The sequence below is a fragment of the Calonectris borealis genome, chromosome 4 (genome assembly GCF_964195595.1).
Source record: "Calonectris borealis chromosome 4, bCalBor7.hap1.2, whole genome shotgun sequence".
NCBI classification, from domain to species: Eukaryota; Metazoa; Chordata; class Aves; order Procellariiformes; family Procellariidae; genus Calonectris; species Calonectris borealis.
Genome location: NC_134315.1, coordinates 13612472 through 13630797, shown reverse-complemented (window position 1 = coordinate 13630797; position 18326 = coordinate 13612472). Strand labels below are relative to the sequence as shown.

The following is an 18326-nucleotide window of genomic DNA, read 5'->3' as shown; positions in this document are numbered from 1 at the left end:
AAAATTCTTGTGAGCATTTCATTCCTTTCAATTCAATGCACCTTGGTAGCAGTAGTTGTAAAAAATGTTATCATCTAATCTAAAGCATTAGAGGGTTTAATGGCTCTTGTATTTCACACTTAAGAAGAGAGCTTATGGAACAGTGATGTTGAAGGCCACTAAGTAGGAAAATTTCATTGGTTGCTTCATTTTCACTGGGAGATCTCAACCAATTCCTTTAAACCTCTCAGGGGGCAGAGGAATGAGGAAAGCATGGTGTAAGAGAAAAACCATCCAGCTGTTTAATAGTTGTATGGCATTTTAAATTCTCAGATTAAGCGGCTAAGCGTTTTTCACAACACCCACCAAGGCAGGCCGCAGTGTACGCCCATGCAGCTTATAGCCAATCTTGGATACTAATGCAATAGTGCCAGGCTCCTTCCCTTCCATGGGAGCATGGAACAATGCTTCGTGTTCATAGGGATCGAACTTGGCTCCGACAGGATTCAGTCTGAGCAGGCCATGTTTTTAAACACTTTTTGAATCTGTACTTCTGTCATAACAAGACCTTCATATAAGCTCTTCAAGTGAGGATTTTCATCCTTAATTTCTTCTTTTGGAACGCTTTCTGTTGCTTTCTCCAAAATGTCTGCAACTTCCAGTAAGTCCTTACAGAAGCTCTGAATCCCTAAAAAGAAATAGAAGAGAATGGGATTAGTCCACTGCGGGAAACAAGTGTTAAAAAAACCCAACAAACCCACAACCCCAAAACCTACAGCAATAATCTGTACCCTTTTAGATTTTTAACAAGATATGTGATACTGTAAACATTTGGGGTAAAATGTCCTTCCCAGTTTTACTTGATGATACCTCCTCTAGTTCTACGGAAAAAATGTATTTCACCTTAATACTTAAAAGAGCTAAAGCTATACTGATGACCTGACATTAATAGTTAAAATTCTGACCAAAGTTACCAAAACCTTCAGACGGCTTAATGTAATTTCCTCATGTCTCTCTCATCCTGGGATTCACCTAAAGTTCAAAGCATTATGTTGTCCTATTCCTACCCTTTAATCTGATGTGCTAAAAATACTTGCAGAACAAAAAGCATGTAGTCAGACTGATGAGGAGTCCAAGAGATGAACAGGGAGTCTTCCTTGAATGAAAAGAACTCAGACCTCTCCCTCGCACTACAAACCACTTTTACAGAGTCAGAAGCTGTGCCTTGCAAAGACCGAGCAATTCCTAAGCTAACGATAGTCCATGGCCTGAAGCTGTTCTCTGGCTTGCACTAGAAGAATCTGGACTAATCTCACTTCAGGCAAACTGTCTCTAGAAATCATCAAAAATCAAAACAATTCAGTAGAATAACACATTTCTACATAGAGGTAAGCCAATGACAAACTGCACTGCATTTTAGTAGCCTTGTTCTTTTTTTTTTTAGCCACAGACAGCCTTTTTAATTCTAGCTCACATTTTAGATGTTTTTCCTTACCAAGAAGTGATATGAGCACTGCCAGAGGACAAGTCTTCGGTTTAAACAAAAAAAACTATGGAAGCACCTTGCAAGATCTATAGGGATCAGCTAGTTCTCAAGAAAGGGTCACTTTAACAACTGCACAACTCCATAGAGACTCGAGCTCTTTATAGAACAGTAACTAACAGCGTCCAAGTAGTTCCAAAAATATGAACAAATGAATCAAGGTTTTAAATTAAAACTAAAACTATGGTTAGTGCTGAAGTGTCCCAAACATAGATTAACCAGTTGTCTAGTGATCTGCATCAAACCAAATCACCAAACTCTTCAGAAGGTAGGTTTTTTTGGTTTGGGTGTTTTTTTTTGCATAAGTTATCTCTGCAGATATCTGTGACTGCATGTCTGCAAATTTATGCAAGTCTTAGAAATGTTTCTCTTCCTTCAACAGAAAAAGCAGTCGTATACAAATGATAAAACTTACAATCATGCAGATTATCTGTAATTTAGTTTTCACGTGAAATTTATTTCTATTGTAGCATCTCTGAGCTCAGACATGACTCAAAGTCTTTCTCCACCAAGTAGCATATTAGTGAAACAATGCTTATTGAAAGTCAGCCTCAGGATGAAACATTCAAACATCCATGAAAACAGTACAAGAATACTATGTAGCTGAGAAGTGCTTTTTCTTACAGTACACATTAACTGAAGATCCTGTATTCAGAAATCAAAACTTCTGTATTCAGAATTAAACTATACAGCTGTGTACAGTGTGTGGCAAAAAAAGGCCAATTCATTTTTCAAGCCAGAGTGAACAGTCAAACACCAAGATGATATAGCACTCTTCTGCTGTAGTATTTGCGTACAATTTCTGTTTTACAGATTTGTGTTTGAACTGTCAAAAAGCTAAATCAGATGTCAGTAGCCTGGCTCTTGAAGAAAGATGTATTTCTAGCACTCCTTGTAGCCAGTGACTGCACATTCCTACCACTGAAAAGAATCCACCCATCTAAATGTATTACTTCTATTTGAAAGCTATGGCCTTCAGCAGAACAGAAAAGTTAATCAAATATAAAAGGATAAAAAAACCCAACAACCAAAAAAGAACCAAACCCAAAACAAACACCAAGAACAGAAAAAACCCAAACCGGAAGGAAAGCTAGTATTCCACGCTCTTGGTTCCATTTTTTGCAGTTCTAAGACCAAAGTGCATGAAAAAGGCAAACTTCAGGCTGCAAACCTTACTGAAAAATCTACTAGTGCAGTACATATTGTAGGAAATCAGATACCAAATTTAAAGAAAATTTCAAGTTGTTGACTTTAGCAGTTTAAGTCTTGCTCTTGTCTAGCAACATGATTATAATTCTGATGCAAACCGAGGAACCGTTCAAACCTCTCTGCCCCAAATTTTTTAACCAAGAAGAGAGAATCACTGGCAAGTACAACTTGTCAAAACTGTGGGCCAGTCAGCTCCATTTTCCAGGCTTTGCATTTCCTGGGTCTTATGAGCATATACAAAAGGAGCCTCCACTGACCGTATAACTTTGCCTCTTCTACCAGTTTCTGGCTTCTTTGCCTCACGTTTTCTGCATCTGCCAAGGCACGCTTGTATTTGTCCTAAAGAAGAAAAAACGGTAACAGAAGAGATTTAATTCCTGGTGGTTAGGTAGTTGACAATAATTCAGAACAGCGTATTCAGTATAAAACAGCATTTTAAACAGTTACATAGCCTAAACCCATCATCTAAAGAGTAATCTGAAGACAACATGCCAATTATCACCCTCCCACCAAGGCAGACGTTTGCTTCACTTTAGTGGAGACAGAAGTGAGGGAACGGAAATAAGATGGGTTTCCAGGCTCCCAGTATTTGTCAACAGATCAGCTGGAAGAAATTTTTAACTCTACGGATGTATCAAGTTTTATGAATCAAACATTTCTGCTTTTTCTGATGTGTTCACAGAAAGCCTTCATCAGTCACAAGGTATTTTGACACTATGGCAAACAAGATTCAACCCAGCTGTGACTTTCAAACCATCTCTTCCTCCTCAATACATTCCACAGAGCGTCCTCCAGTTTTTTCAAACTTTACAAACTATGAAGTCTAACTCCTCTGTTGTTCAGGTTAAGTTTTGGTCTATTTCTAGCAATATGGCCATCTAGCAGCAGATGTACTAAGAATGGAATTCAATAAACTTAGGCACTTCAGGTTGAGTGCTTCACCACCTAACCCAGAATTCCATGTTGGGCTTCTGCTCTGAATATGCTTGACCTTCACATGCTAGTGAAGAATCTCAAAACAGAATAAAAATAGTCAACGAGTTGACAGAAGAGCCACGTTAGGTAGCCAATAGCAACTGCTGTCAACAGAGATGTTAAATGACATCTCAGCTTTGTCCTTCAGTGCTTTGGAAAGGGCAACAGAAAGGAAACTTTTATTTATGATCCATAGGTGCTGCTTCTCTAGCAGGTTCTGGATTACCTCTCAAAGTCTCAAACGCTCTAGAGAGACATTTTATATAAAGCACTCATCCAGAAAAGCAACACCTTTGTTTAATCCATGCCTCCCACCTCTCAGGGCATCCTTCACCCTCTGATGAAGTCAGGCATGGAAGAGAATGCAAGATACATTAGGCCAGAAAAAGGGAACATGACGCTTCAGCCTTGTGTTTGAAGGGCTCTCCAAAAGAGAAGGTTTGAAAGTTCCACTTCCTAAGTATGTAGTAAGTACACTATTCTATAAAAGCTAAGCACCACTAACCCCAACCTTTGAAAAGTCAGTAGCTGTTTTCAGAAAGCCTACTCTTAGCACACACAAATACACACATCAAAGACACAGTCAAACCCTTCCACGGGCTTCCAAAAATTATTTCTTCACTGAGCAAAATAAGTGAACTGAAGTCAGTGAAACTCAGTAACAAATTTTCAGGCTGGAGAAGGTCCAATTCCATCCAGAAATCAGAAAGAAACTATCCAAAATCTTAATTTTGGACCAGGGATGCACCTCAGATCTTGTAGTACATCTACTCATAAGTTTGAAGAAATTATCGAATTGCAGGTTTTTATTCAACAACTAAACAGCAGTCACACAACTATATCCAGATTGTGCACTGAGAACACATAATGAATGCTCTTAGGTACGCAGTTTGTAAGGTATGCAACCTGATGACCAAAAGACACTTACAGTAACTTCTTTTAGTTGTTCTTCCAGTTTGGCCTTTTCTTCAGCTAACATTTTTTCAGCGGAGCTGGGTTCAACCTTCTGCTCATTATGGCTCTGATTCTGGTCCTCTTCCAAGTTCTGGCCAGTATTTTTCTGTTGTGTTGCTACACAAAGCAGTCGTGGAGAAGTCCTAAGGCAAAAACGTGGACAATATTAATCAGTTGCTTACTTTGTAAGATATTAGCATTTTCTGGACATACTGGATACTTTATTTGACACATCAACATCTACAGAATTGTCATATTAAAACACAAATTAATACAACAATTCTAGGTCTGTGAAAACTGTTTGCAGAACCTTTCATCAGAAGTAACTGAACTTAGCCCATCTAAACTGTTGCAAAAATAACTTTGCTGTAACATAACAACAACTGGGCAGCAGCTTGTAAGTCTCCATTATATTCAGTTTATAAAGTCATAGCACTTTTAAGGGGAATATGAGCTTGTTTTCAGCACAGTACTCTATCACGAAGCAAATCCAGCTTATGTGATGCAATCACCTGCAACAGTCTCCCAGAAAACACACCAACGAGAACAGTGGTTTGCTGCTGATTGCTAGAGAGCAACGGAAATGCGCCTTCTGTGTCACTGCTGTATCTCATTGCTATATCGCAAATACCACGTCAAGAACGGGCCAGTCTCCATGAAAATGACTATTTATCCCTTCCTAACGTTTCTTAGGCTGAACTAGCCGAGCCACCTGACCATTGCGAATCAGTGCCGCAATGACAAAAGGCCTCAGATCCCTGCACACCACATCAAGACTTCAGGCCTGGAGGCCTTCAGACTCAAGACCGGACCAGGAGGGCCCCGCAATGCCTGGCCCGGCCACTCTCCCGGGGGAGGGTAAGGGAAGCCAGTAAAGGGAGCCGGGGACCAGGAGGCCGGCACCAGCCTGTCCCGGCTGTAGGAAGTGGCTCGCCGGGCAGAGCCGGAGGGCCGGGGCTCGGGGGGTGCAGCACCTCAGCGCGGCGGGGCTGGGCCCCGCTCTCCCCCTGGCCTGGCCCGGCCCGGCCCGGCCGGGCGACGGCGAGGCGGTGAGTGCGGACCCGGACGCAGACCCGTCCCGACGCGCCCGATCCAGGCCAGGCGGCGCGGCGCGACCCTCACCTCAGGGAGAAGCTCAGCAGCGGGTACCGCGGGCGCAGCGCGCCCCGCACGCACTGAGCCACCGCCGCCATAGCGTCTTCCTGCCCACCGACCGCCTCAGCCCGCCCCTCCAGGCCTGCGGGAGACCGTCGCCAATCAGTGAGCGGGCAGGCTAAGAATGACGCAGCCGAGGACCAATAAGCAAGGCGGATGCACGCCGCAGGCCAAACAGGCGAGGCGGGAGGTGGAGCCTGCAGCTCTTCCGGGGCGCTGCGGAGAGCTCCTGTGAGGAGCTCTCTCCTCGCCCCCCCTGGTGGCGGGAGGTGACGCGCGGGCGGGCGTGGCCGCGGGTGACGCGAGGGGGCGGGGCTCGCGCCGGGAGGCCATTTTGTCTCGGGAGGGAGGCTCAGGGGCGTAGTTGTGTTTGCCTTGGGCATGGGGCCCGCCGGTCCTTGCTTTTACACCGCGGAGTGTTAAAGAATAATGTCGGGAATGAAGCCAGCGGGAGTTAGCAGGGCACTGGCTAAGGTCAGGTGTCGGTATTTTCCTTTCAGAACTGGTCAGCGCAAGCTGGAGGCAGTTTGGTGGCTGCAGGTGGTCCAGCCTAATGATCCGCATCTTTCCTGTGTCAGTTGTGACTGAAAAAGCTTGAAGATTGCAGCTCATTTTTTTTTTAACTGCTGAATAACCCTGTTATCAGTAATACCAGGTAGCATCTGTCGATAGTTTGTCTGCAAACCTCCATATAGAGGTTTTCATCATGTCTATACACACTCACTGTAACTGCTGGATAATCATGATCTAAAATCTTGAGCTTTCATTAAAAGGGATAACGTTGCTGATCCACTGCTTCCAAATTTGGCCACCTCGTTGTGCAACCTGTTTGCCCAAGTGTCCTGTGTAACTGGAGGCTATGGAAACCCTACTCGGTGATACTTGCATGACTTCTTCGCAGTGTTGTCAATTAGTTTGTTGTTATCCTGTTAAAAGGGGAAAAAAATCAAGGTCACGCATTTATCGTACACTCCCAAAGTGAGTGCTAGATTATTCACAGATGCCTGAACACCAGCCTGATTTTTGCATGCATTTGTGCACTTCCCAAACAAAATCTGAAGGATAGAGAAGATGCAGATTCCATAATGCAAATTCAGTAAATGTTCTGTTCAAGTGTATAATTAAAGTATTACTGAAAAAGAAGCCGCAGAAGACATTTCTGGCTTGCCGCATTAGAATCCTGCAGAAGTTAGGACATTGATAAGTTCAGTTGAACTTTGGCAGAGTGCACCAAGTTTTCAGCATGACCTTTATTTGGCAGGTTTGCTTGTCTATGATGTGTTGCTTCACAGCCTCTGTAGAAAGCAGGATAAATGGTATAACAAGGCCGGTGCCTCGTGACAACTGTTAGATCCCAAGGAGTCTTGCTGTCTCTTACAGTTACATGGATGTGGATTTCTCCTCCTGTGAGAAGATTTGGAAGAGCTAGAAGCATACCAATAAACACCCTTGGGTGACAACAGGCAACAGCTCTAAGATAAGAACCAAATGGTTTTGCAGTCCGTAGTTGTTTTGTTCTGGTGATCGCTGTTTTGCGATGTGACGCTGGTACAGTCCAATGGCTTGCCTATACAGAAAACAGCAAAGAAAAAGGGTGTATGCCATGTGCTGTCCACACATGGAGTGGCTGTAGTGTCAGTATCTGCTTTCTGGAAAGTAGATAAGCCACAAATTCCAAGCTTCATCCTCAGAAATACTGAAAGAAGTAGTTAAGGAAATCTGTTAAAGATGCTGATGATTCTGAGGAAGGATCAGAGAGAACAAGGTGAAAAATAGGAATAGTCATAAAGGACGATACCCACAGAAAGCCATGAAGAAATGAGACAGAGAAGGTAAGTGGATCTTTAGGTCTGATGTTTTTAAAATGTTTCCTGGAAAGATTATTGGTTCCTTACAAAACCGAGACAAGTAGTTTGCCTGTATCATCTTTCTTGTCTGTTGTTTTTCCCTGACACCCTTAGCATGTAGCTTCCTATTTCAGCCTTTCTTCATTCTCTGCTGCCTACCATCCCTGGAAGTTGTGCTTGATTAATGATTGATCACAAAATCACAGAACTGATAACAAAAGGTTGAGAAAAGCCCATTGCCAACATGTCTCATTCATAACCGAGTAAGATATATTGGACTCAAGATTTCTGAAAGTTCCTTCTTGTATTAGGACCCATTTACCCCAAATGACAGTCCATAGGCCTTTTGCAAGCAAATTTTCAAGATACTCCACAGTGAAAATGAATTTTGTTGTGATTTTCTCAACTTAAATAGCTGTCAAGAAAAACCTATAGCTAGCACAGTTATTGATGGGTCAAGACTAAACAGCAAATGCAGCACAAAATAAGAGCATGCAAGTTTACGTGGAGCTTGTTTGCATCGTGACACTGATGTTGGCTGTAAGTACTGTCCCACTTTGACCAAAAAAACCAAAAGACTTTTTCATGCTTTGTTCTGACTTACACTATTGCAGTCTCTTCTGTTTTAATTGTAGTGCCACCTAGTGGGTTGGGTTTTTTTTAAACTCAACTAATGAGTATTCAGCATCTGTTGCTTGACCTGGTTGGCAGTCACAGGTGTTCAGTAACAAGCATAGTTTTGTTCTTGAGCAGTCCTCTCCATATCAAGTGGTCTTTTGCTCTTCGCATAAATACCAGGTTTGAATATGATTTGATGATAAGTAATGCTTATCCTGAATTCTAAAACAGTAACCAGCTGCTGCTTTTCGACTTGATGTGGTCAAAAGTGACTCCAACCTCTAATTTCTGTGGACTAGTGATAGAATCAGGTAGTCTGGATATAATTCCTGGTTCCTCTAGTGATTCCCTTTGTGGTCTTGTGCAGTTATTTAACCTCATTTCCACATTTCTACAACTACAAATTAAGGGTAGTAATCTTTCAGTACCTTACAAGAAAGTTGTTTAGAGAGCACGAGGGAATTTCTGTGATATTTTGAAAATTCGGCATGTCAACTGAATGATAAGTCTCTTTTTTATTATTAACATTGAACTGGTAGTAAAGAGACTTGTAATCCTTCGAGATGAAAATGCCATAAATGCAAGATTTGTGCTTGAAAAGTTAAAAATCAAGGCATTTCTGTTTCTCTAAAAAAAAAAAAGCTAGTTCTGTCTCCTAATGCTAAGATATAGTCTATTGATATTCAGCCAGCAAACAGAATGCCATTACATTTGTGTTTCAAATATGAACTGTATTATTAATGTTTTGAGGGTAAAAGCAAAAGGGTATCGTACCTTTCCGATAAGATATGTTATATGTCATCCTAATCAGAACCAAATATTGAGCTATGGTGGGAGCAGGTGGAAAAAAAAAACAAAACCAAAAAATCTTTGTAAATATTCTAGAAGTCACCTTTCAGGCCAGTTACCAGGTAATACCTAAATCAAATTTAAAAATGTTAATTTAGCTGTAAGACTGTTACTGAACTATATAGCAGTGAAGACAAACTTGTTATTCATACCTGTGCCCTTTAGAAAAGATCGCAGATAGTATTCCATAGTCCATTGTGGGAGGATGTCTAGTGTAAAATTAAGGGACTGATCCTTCTGTGTAAAATAATAATAAATTTTCTTCTATAAGGATTATTGAGATTGAGGATCAGCTACACCCTGGATCCATTTCAGACAGAGGACAATAAAGATTAAATCATTACCTGAATCCAGAAACTTGAAATCCTGAAATGCAGGTTGGGGCGTGGGGGGCAGATAACCTTACTTTCTTTTAATTAGAGCAGTACTAAGATGGTTAATCTGTATGTTCAGAATTTATAATTTTTAATGCAAATATTTTAAGAAATCTCTCCCAAGAGAGAATGTGTAATACCTACTTTCTGCCTGGTTTCTCCTTAGGCTGAAAATACAGAATCATACATCTTGCTCTGATTATAAAGAGTACTCTCTGAGTTCCCATAGCTTTTTGCTAACTAGCTTGAAGGGTACATTTTGTAACTATCTTGTTGCCTGGAGAAAGTTGTTGCTGTGTTGGAAATCTAATAGCTATAGCCACAGAGCTCTGAAGAGAGCTAATTAGAACAATTTAGAATAACAAAAGTTCTGTTCCTGGGAGGACACTGAAGAGATCCTTCCCCAAAGCAGCATGCTACAATTTCAGAGACAATTTATTGTAATATTCCTGCATAAGTCATTTGGTATCCCAAGGATTTACAGATCTGGCTATCTCTTATGGTTTGTTCTCTTAGCCCTCATGTTATCAGGGGCACTCGTGTATGTCTTGCAACATTCCTGGAGATATAAAAATGGAAAAACTCTGTCAATCAAGCATTGTCTATCTTACTTTAATCTAGTTACCAGTCAGAACCAAGCTGTTCAAATGCAATCTTCTATCATGCTGATGTGGCTTTCCACCTTGAGACAAATTTATTGAGCTTTGAGAGAAGAGTTTTCAAATCAATTGTGTTTCTCTTAGTGTGGTGTCATGGATTTTCTTAATATTTTTCTCAAAAATAAATTGTTGCCTTTCAACTTACCAGAACAAGTTGATAGAAAACAGGTCAGCTCTCTTTTGTCACATTCAGATTTGCCAAGAAGACAGCAGTATTTGGTATCCATTTCTGTACAAAGGCTGACAATGGAAGTGCTGTTATTAAATAAGAATGGTATTTTGACATTCAGATCTACCTGTTTCTTTCCTTCTTAATTTTTCTTTAAGATTTGATGAATTAGTCGCTGTGGGCCTGTTTCTGCTGCCCTTGTGTACGAGTGATTTGTATCAGTCAAAGGGAATGTTGTACGGTGAAGGACTGCCAAGCCAGGTGCTAGGCAAATAGGCTGCCAGTAGTGCTGTAAAAGCCTGAGGCCTGGCTATTTATTGCTCAAGTGTGACTTGTGCAAATGTTTCTCCCTTGCTTTTTACATATTTTTTCTGATGACTGACAGGATGTTGAACTGCATGGTTGGTTGGGCCAGTGCACGGAGCTCTGTTTAGGCATGATGTTTTAGTGCTCTGATTCACAGTTCAGTCTCATAGGCAGGCTGTTCTTCGTGCACCCAGCTGGTTAACAAAGGAGGAATGCTCATTCTGCTGACGTTGTGCAAGGGTATTGAAAAGCTATGAATACAGGAAAGATAAAGCAAAATTTAAAAGGATTATCTTCTGCTTTTATTCAATTCCTGCAGAAAGCAGCAAGAGCTTTTAATTGTGTTTCTATGCGTAATTAATGAGTGGGTGAACACTCCTGTGGAACCATTGCTGTGCTTCATTCAGTCATAATCTAGCTAGGTGGGTCTGGCCAGAATGGGGACAAAGAGTTCAGCTAAAAATAGCTGGAGTGAGAGGGAGTAAAAAGCTTCCAAAAATCTGATTGCCACATAAATAAGACCTACCTAACGAATTTTTGGTGCTTTATGTAGAGGTCATAATCTCTGAACCTGAATTTAAACCTGTCCCTAAAATGAGTGCTTCACACTTTGTTCCCTTTCTGCAAGCATCTGTGAAGGTACGACTTCAACCCTGTTATAGGAACTCATATCATCATTAAAGTTAGACTGGTGACATTGTTTTGTCAGATTTTCCTCAAAATCAGTTGGGTTCTGTTGCTGATATCTGTGATATAACTCCAGGTTTTGGAGTTTATTTGAATGTAAAACCTGTGCCAGTCAGGTACAGACAGAACTGAATGAAAGCCCTTGTTTTACATCCACAGTACTTGCAGCTTGTTTAGAAAGCGAAAGCGTGGCTGCCTTTAAGTTTTTTAATAGTTGTCACCCAAAGTACTTTCACTGCTATTTTAAAGGTCACCTTAGATTTATGAATCACCTCAGGTTAATGTGTTATTAATCAGTCTGAAACCAGTTGAAAATTATTGGTTCAGCACTGTGAATGCTCTTGTGCTAGATGTTTATAGAATAAAATACCAGGAAGGGAATCTGTACGTTCATGCTGTGTGTTAAATAGGAATTCTGCTGCTGTAGCTGAAACCACAGAGTCTTTCCCTCTGACTCCATTACCAGTTCCTAGTCTCTGCACTGTTTTCTGGTCTGACTGGACAAGCTGCTTCTCATTGCCTTTACAGCTCATTGTTGGTCCTTTGATTTTGCCCAGGCTTATGCTGTTCTTTCTCCTTTTTCCCCTTTTCCCTTCTGCTCTGCACTTTCCATCACCACGTCTGATGAGTTTGGAGTGGAAGAGCCTCTTTACCACACTGCTTCCATCTCTGCTTATTCACTCATTCTTGGGTTTTGCTAAAGCTATCTTTGCTTAAGATCTCACCGTGATTTGTGATCAAGAACACCTTCACCTTTTTGATATTAAACATTGCTTCAACAGCACTGTGTTCATTTCTAGAGATGGTGTGCTCGGTATCCCCTGCTCCTGTTCATGATATTAGTGTTGGGTGATAATTATGCTTGTGCTATGGTAAAGCATTAAGGTGGAGAATCTCTGCCCCCCCTTGGCTTCTCTCTTAATTAATCTTTATTACTGAACAAAGCAGACTCTTCCATTTCAAAGAGCTTATAGCTTTTCTATGACTAGTGCTGTCTATAGTTTATTAGACCACCTTTTTCTGCTTGCTTAATTTGTATTTTAAGTCTATTTTAAAAATTGTGTTCCTATTGTGTCTTTTTAAATATGTGTTTATTACTTTTCTACGACTCCCCATCTGCCTTGGCTGGCAAAGTCTTAATGAATAAAATTACTGTCATGTCATAGCTATAAAAATCCACTCCCTCCTTGGAATGGGGTGTGCAAGTTTGAAGAAGCTGAGGAAAATAAGAAGTATAGTTATCTTGGAGTTATTTTAAGTAAAATGGGATAAACAGAGAGGAAAAATATTTGTTAGATTATTTTGCAGTTATGAACTGTTAATGTGTTGATCCTCCTAATTCTACATTACGCACGTAAACCAAAGGGTATATCTGTACTATTATTACAATGATGTTTGTGTACAGATCCACTCAGGCTAACTTTGTATAAATTGAATGCTGACGGTAGTCTGGAAGAACCAAACAATTCTGTGTGTGCTTGAAAACCTGCTTGAGTGTCATGATACGTTGTCATGCTAATAAACTCTGAGCTGGTTGTGCTTCTGGAAGGCAACTAGTATCTGAGGCAGCTTGTATCTCGTACAGCTCTATACTACCATGCAGACACATTAGCGACTGTCTACACATTGATTTTACAGCTTTTCTGTTATTTGGAACAGAAGGAGCTGCTTTGGACTGCTGGTTGTTGTTTTTCAATAACAATTGTTAATACCTTAGTACAACACCAAGTGCATGAAAGATGTACAAACAAGAAGTTGAGGCTTCAGAGGTAACTCTGAGAGCTGTAAAGTAGATGCTGTACTCTTCTGCCAGAAGACCGCATGACAGACTCAGAGGATCTGTTCTCATGGTTCTACACATTGCAAATAACTGTGTTTCAGAGCCAGCTTTTCAGTAAAGTCCAGCTAAACTATGTTGATCGTGTAAGCAGTTGGCCAGTGCAGCTACAAGCAAGGTCAAGCAAGAGCATAGCACAGGAAATACTTATGCATTAATGGCAATTTCCTTGTTACAGCTCATAGTTTGTAAGAAATAAATTCCCAGTTGGGGGCAATTCTGAGGCAGCAAGCAAATTTACTCAGCTTTTTACTTTTCAGCTATTACCTGCCTTTGTAAGGGCTCTGCAGATCACTAGGTAAGCGCAAAACACTGATAAAGTTAGGTGATGACTTAAGGCAGTCTCAGCTTTTCAGGCAGTCACTGAATGGGAGAGACAGGATACATTTATCTTCTTCTGTTTGCACAATGTGATGGGTTGACCCTGGCCAGCAACAAAGCACCACCAGCCACTTGCTTACGTTCCCCCACAGCAGGAATGGGGGAGAGACTTGGAAGGGCAGAAGCAAGAAAAACTCGTGGGTCAAGATAAAGATAGTTTAATAAGTGAAGGAAAAAATGAAAAAAAAAAAGGACAGGTGATGCAAAGGCATCACCACCTCTCACCAACAGACTGATACCCAGCCAGCCTCTGAGCAATGACTGCCTTGGAAAGACTCCCTCCCCAGTTTTATTGCTGAGCATGACATATGGCATGGAATAACCCTTTGGTCAGTTTGGGTCAGCTGTCCCAGCTGTGTCTCCTCTCAACCTCCTGTCTGCCCCCAGCCTGTTTGCTGGGGGGGCAAAGTGAAAACCAGAGAAATTCTTGGTGCTTGGCAAGCACTGTTCAGCAATAGCTAAAACATTGGTCTGTTATCAACACTGTTTTAGTCATAAATCTGAAACACGGCATCATACAGGTTGCTGTGAAGAAAATAAACTCCATCCTAGCCAGACTCAGTACATACAATAATAGATAGGCCTGACCCTACACTGAGATAAACACTGTGCTAACTATAAATACAACTTGACTGCATTTGCTTCTTCTCTTCTATTTTCTTTATGTAGTGTTAATGACATTATCCAGTTGACATAGAGAAATACCAGTATCTTAAACTCCAAATAAATTTAATGAAAGCTGTAAGCAAAAATTTTCAAATGGAATGGCTGAAATTGTGCATCTGATCTCTATTTATGCAAATAAATATTTTGGTCTTCAGACATGTACTTGCAGTTCCAGAAAATTTGTAGTAGTCTGATCACTTTGAGACTGCATTTTACAGGGGTTGTATATTCATCATTTTTTGCTTGCATTTCGTGATATATTTTCATTGTATATTTAGGTAAAATTCTAGTTTAGGTAAATCTGCAACCTAGATAAATATAAGCCTCTGGTTTAGAGAAACTTACGGCTGTAGAAAGGTCCCTGTTTTCTTCTAGAAAAGTCTGTGCCCTGTGGCGAAATCTCACTCTGTTTAGGGACTTTCTGGAATGTCATTTCTAGCATTCTTCCATTTGTCCTGTAAGTGCTCCTACTTTATTTGAACTCCTGTTTTTATGTGAAATTTGTTACATTTCTTTCCGGAAGAGAAGATCACTTGGAGCAGAGAAGCAGAGATGACATGCAATGTGGGATGGAGATGGTGTTAGGCTGGAAATAGCTATTAAAACCAAGCAGTGTTTTGACCTACAAAGGGTCAAGGGATAAGTTGAGTGTCAGGCTTCATTTTGTTTGGCCAGTGATACCACTGTGGAACTTCTGTATCTGTTGTTTGGGCTGGCAGCAGAGTTCTCTGTTTTTTCCACCATGTAAGTTACAAAGCGAGCGATTCAGGTGCTAAATATGTGTAGTACCATTGTAGATACCCCACATACCCCACCTGGCCTCCAGCAGCTGTTCCAGAAGTGCACAAGCCTTAATAAGTCTTGTTTTGTTTCCACCAGCCCCATGCTGATACCTCATTTAAAATGTTTTTAGATACCTATTTTTAGGCAGCTGAATCACTCTTCAAACATCAGTTCTAGCAAATAAGTCTACAAAAATCCTGTAAGCCACTGTTCTACACCTAGTATATCAGCTATACCATTGCAGCTGGTGTACAAGCTCCTCTGTGCATGACAAAAGAAGACCCTATCAAAGATATTTAAGGCCCAGCAAGTTGCTCTCTATCTTGCAGTCAGTATGCAGCTTTACATCATTGGGGCTTGTCTGCCTGTGCATCCCCTGTGTTTGTGTGTCCACTTGGCTCTTGGCAAAATTATTTATGCCCTTTCCAGTCTGCCTTCAAGAATCATCCTGAGGCCTTTGGCTCAGTCTTCTGGCCTTCAATCTGGTTCTGCTCTCGTCTGCTTCACCCAGTATTTCTTATGACTATGACTCTTGTCAGTGGTTTACCCAGCTATTTCAGGAGATACCCTGTCTTTTGACTTGTGCATTTTGTGCTCTGTCTTGTGAGCTGGCCAGAAATGTGAGGGTCACCATAACCTTGATTTGAGTCATCTGAGTGCATCCCTATGTCTCATGTTGAATTCCTATCTATATGTTGAATTCCTAACTATTTACCAGCATGTTCTTCTTGCCTTGAACCCAAAGACTTGAACCCAAAGACAACCTCAGGACACAGGCTTTTAAACCAAGCCATTGGCCTAAGAAGGCTTGGGATGCCCCTTAAGAGCCTCCTTCTGTAGCTTTGGATAACTAGTTCCCTCTAAGTGAATAGGAAGGAAGGTCAAATGTTTGGTATGAGTGAAAAAGTAGTTTAACCTCAGGAAGGACTTCATAAGCCTCAGTGAAAGTTGAGTTTGCGATTTCCATGTCAGATCATCTTTCTTCAGCAAGATTTCAGATGAGCCAAATGCTCATTGTTTATCCTTGATGTTACTTGAGCTCTAATGTAACATACATTGGTACCAGAGATGAAGTGTGTATATAGTACATACAGAAATACGTGCAGTGGTCAGGTTAACATAGTGTCAGGATACTACCATGTCTGTCTGATGAGCATATTGATGTGTATCACAGACTGAACTGAACACTTAAAATGTATTTCCTTATTTAGAAAGCATGTAGTGCTAGTAATGATGTTACAAAGATCTCTTTTCAGTCATGTCAAAGTTGGTGCCTTTGTTCCTATGTGTTAAAAAAAGATAAAGTTGATTTACATGTTTTAACCATAAATACTTACCTTGTGCTTGGACCATATGGAAAATAAACCCCATTGTATTTAACAAGAAATGCTGCCCCATATGCCACACATAAATGGCAGCCAGCGTACAGCAGACTGGAAAGATCTTCTATTATTTTTCTAAAGTTCTGAAGTGAAAAGAACATACCTGTGAAAATATTTAAGTAATATATTCTTCTTATACTGTACCTTGTGCTCTGTAAATGCCTCTGAAAATCAATAAAAACAAATTGTACCTAATGTATTCTGTGTTTTGCAAGGAGGGCAAGCCTTTTTCCCTGTTTTATTAATGTTTGGAAAAAACACATACAAATCCTATATTAAAAATAGTAATTCATGATGTTTTAATATCTTTTTCCCCAGTTAAAGAAGAGTAGGAAGTATAGGAGTGATTGTTTTTACTGCTATGAAAATATTTCTATTTTTTGACAGTAACTGGCATAAAGAATAACAATTAAAAAAATATAAGCCATAGTGAGTATTCCTCCTCTGATGTTTTATGTCTACTCAGAGAAGATAGGGTACAGACAATTGTTCAGCTGCAGTAAAGTTCTCATTTTTATTGTGCAGAGCTAAATTTATCCTTGCTGTAATTTTTCTGAAATCAGCAGAGTTACTTCTCAGAGTAGTCACTCAGACCTGCTCTGATTGTATTGCTGTTCTAGGAGAGGCTACACTCGAGTGGAGTTTCTTCCCTTCAGTTGAACGCACACATACATGTAAATTGTGTTTACCTCTGCAGCTGTTTGTATGATTATAACCAGCACAGATAGAAGAGCACTGTAACATGAATCTGTGGCTTTCAGGTGATGACATAAGCTTTTGTCGTTTCAGAGGAAAGATGCTGTTCCATATCACGTGCTTCATCTGAAATGCTTCACCACATACCTGATTAGGCAGAAGCCTTCTTTAGAAACAAATTGGGGTTAGTACTCATGAGATGGTCAGGGTTGATATTTTCTACAGAGTATCCAGAAATCAAGGGCAGGGGGGAGAGGGGAAGAAACTTTGATTTTTTTAATAAATAAGTTTCTAGCATTGTATCAGAATATTTCGTGGTCATAAAAGAAACAGGTGGTGCAAAAGAAAATAGGCTGATGCGAGTTTTTCCAAAGCTTCTATTTTAATGAAATAAATGTGTTAGAAAGGAATAGAGGAATATAAGGTTTACACAGAAGTAGGACCAAACTGAGATTTGACATCCCATTTCTATTTTGAGATTATTCATTTTCTCCCTATTAGGCTGTACAGACCCAAATTGAGCAAGTTCTTTGTAAACTGAAGATTCATAATTCACGCCCAACATTTCATGTTCCAGTCTCCTTTGTACTGATGTGAAAATCTGGATTTTTAATAGAGCTGATCCATTTTTTTTTTCTCCTCCCTTGGAAGTATCATGTGTCCAGAAACATATATGGTTTATTTTTGTGCCTGCTTATTTTTATTTATTTGTAATGGATTCTCTCACTCTCATCAGTAGCATATGTATGATACAGGTTGCCATGGTAAATATGAATTTTATATTAACATTGTGAATATTAATTTAAAACAGGAGAAGCTGGTAACTGACATGTTAACTGCTTTGGAGATTTTCTGGCTCCTGAGGTGATAGAAATTATATATGGGGTTAAAAATGAGGAAAGCAACATGTCTTGGGGAGGGGGTCCTGTAGTGATAGTACAGCAGCCTAAGGGTACAGAAATATAAGATATTTGGACTGCAAAGACAATAGGTCAGAGGTCAGACATAAGCTGCTGAAAGTTAATACTAGAGATGACATGGAACCAAGGTTCAAGTTTTAAACTCCTTCCTTGCATTTCCGGAACATTTGTAGTCAGCTCTTTGCATCAGAGTATGACCAATTGGCTCAGCTGAATCCAATATGAAAACAAGACTGTGAAGAGACATGATCAGCTTCAAGGCAGGGAGGGGCACAGGGCTGGCCTCCCGAAGTTTCATTTATAACTTTACATCTAACTGTGCTAAACAAGTAATTTT

At 40.4% G+C, this 18326-nt stretch overlaps 1 protein-coding gene across 1 annotated transcript; it reads right to left on the bottom strand.

Moving 5' to 3' along the window:
* Positions 1–253: 253 nt before the first annotated feature.
* GRPEL1 (GrpE like 1, mitochondrial) lies at positions 254–5974 on the bottom strand. The gene is given in 5 exon segments (XM_075148662.1): positions 254–509; positions 512–667; positions 2989–3070; positions 4635–4803; positions 5783–5974. Coding segments are annotated over 5 exon segments (666 nt in total). The 5' UTR covers positions 5854–5974; the 3' UTR covers positions 254–321.
* Positions 5975–18326: the final 12352 nt, after the last annotated feature.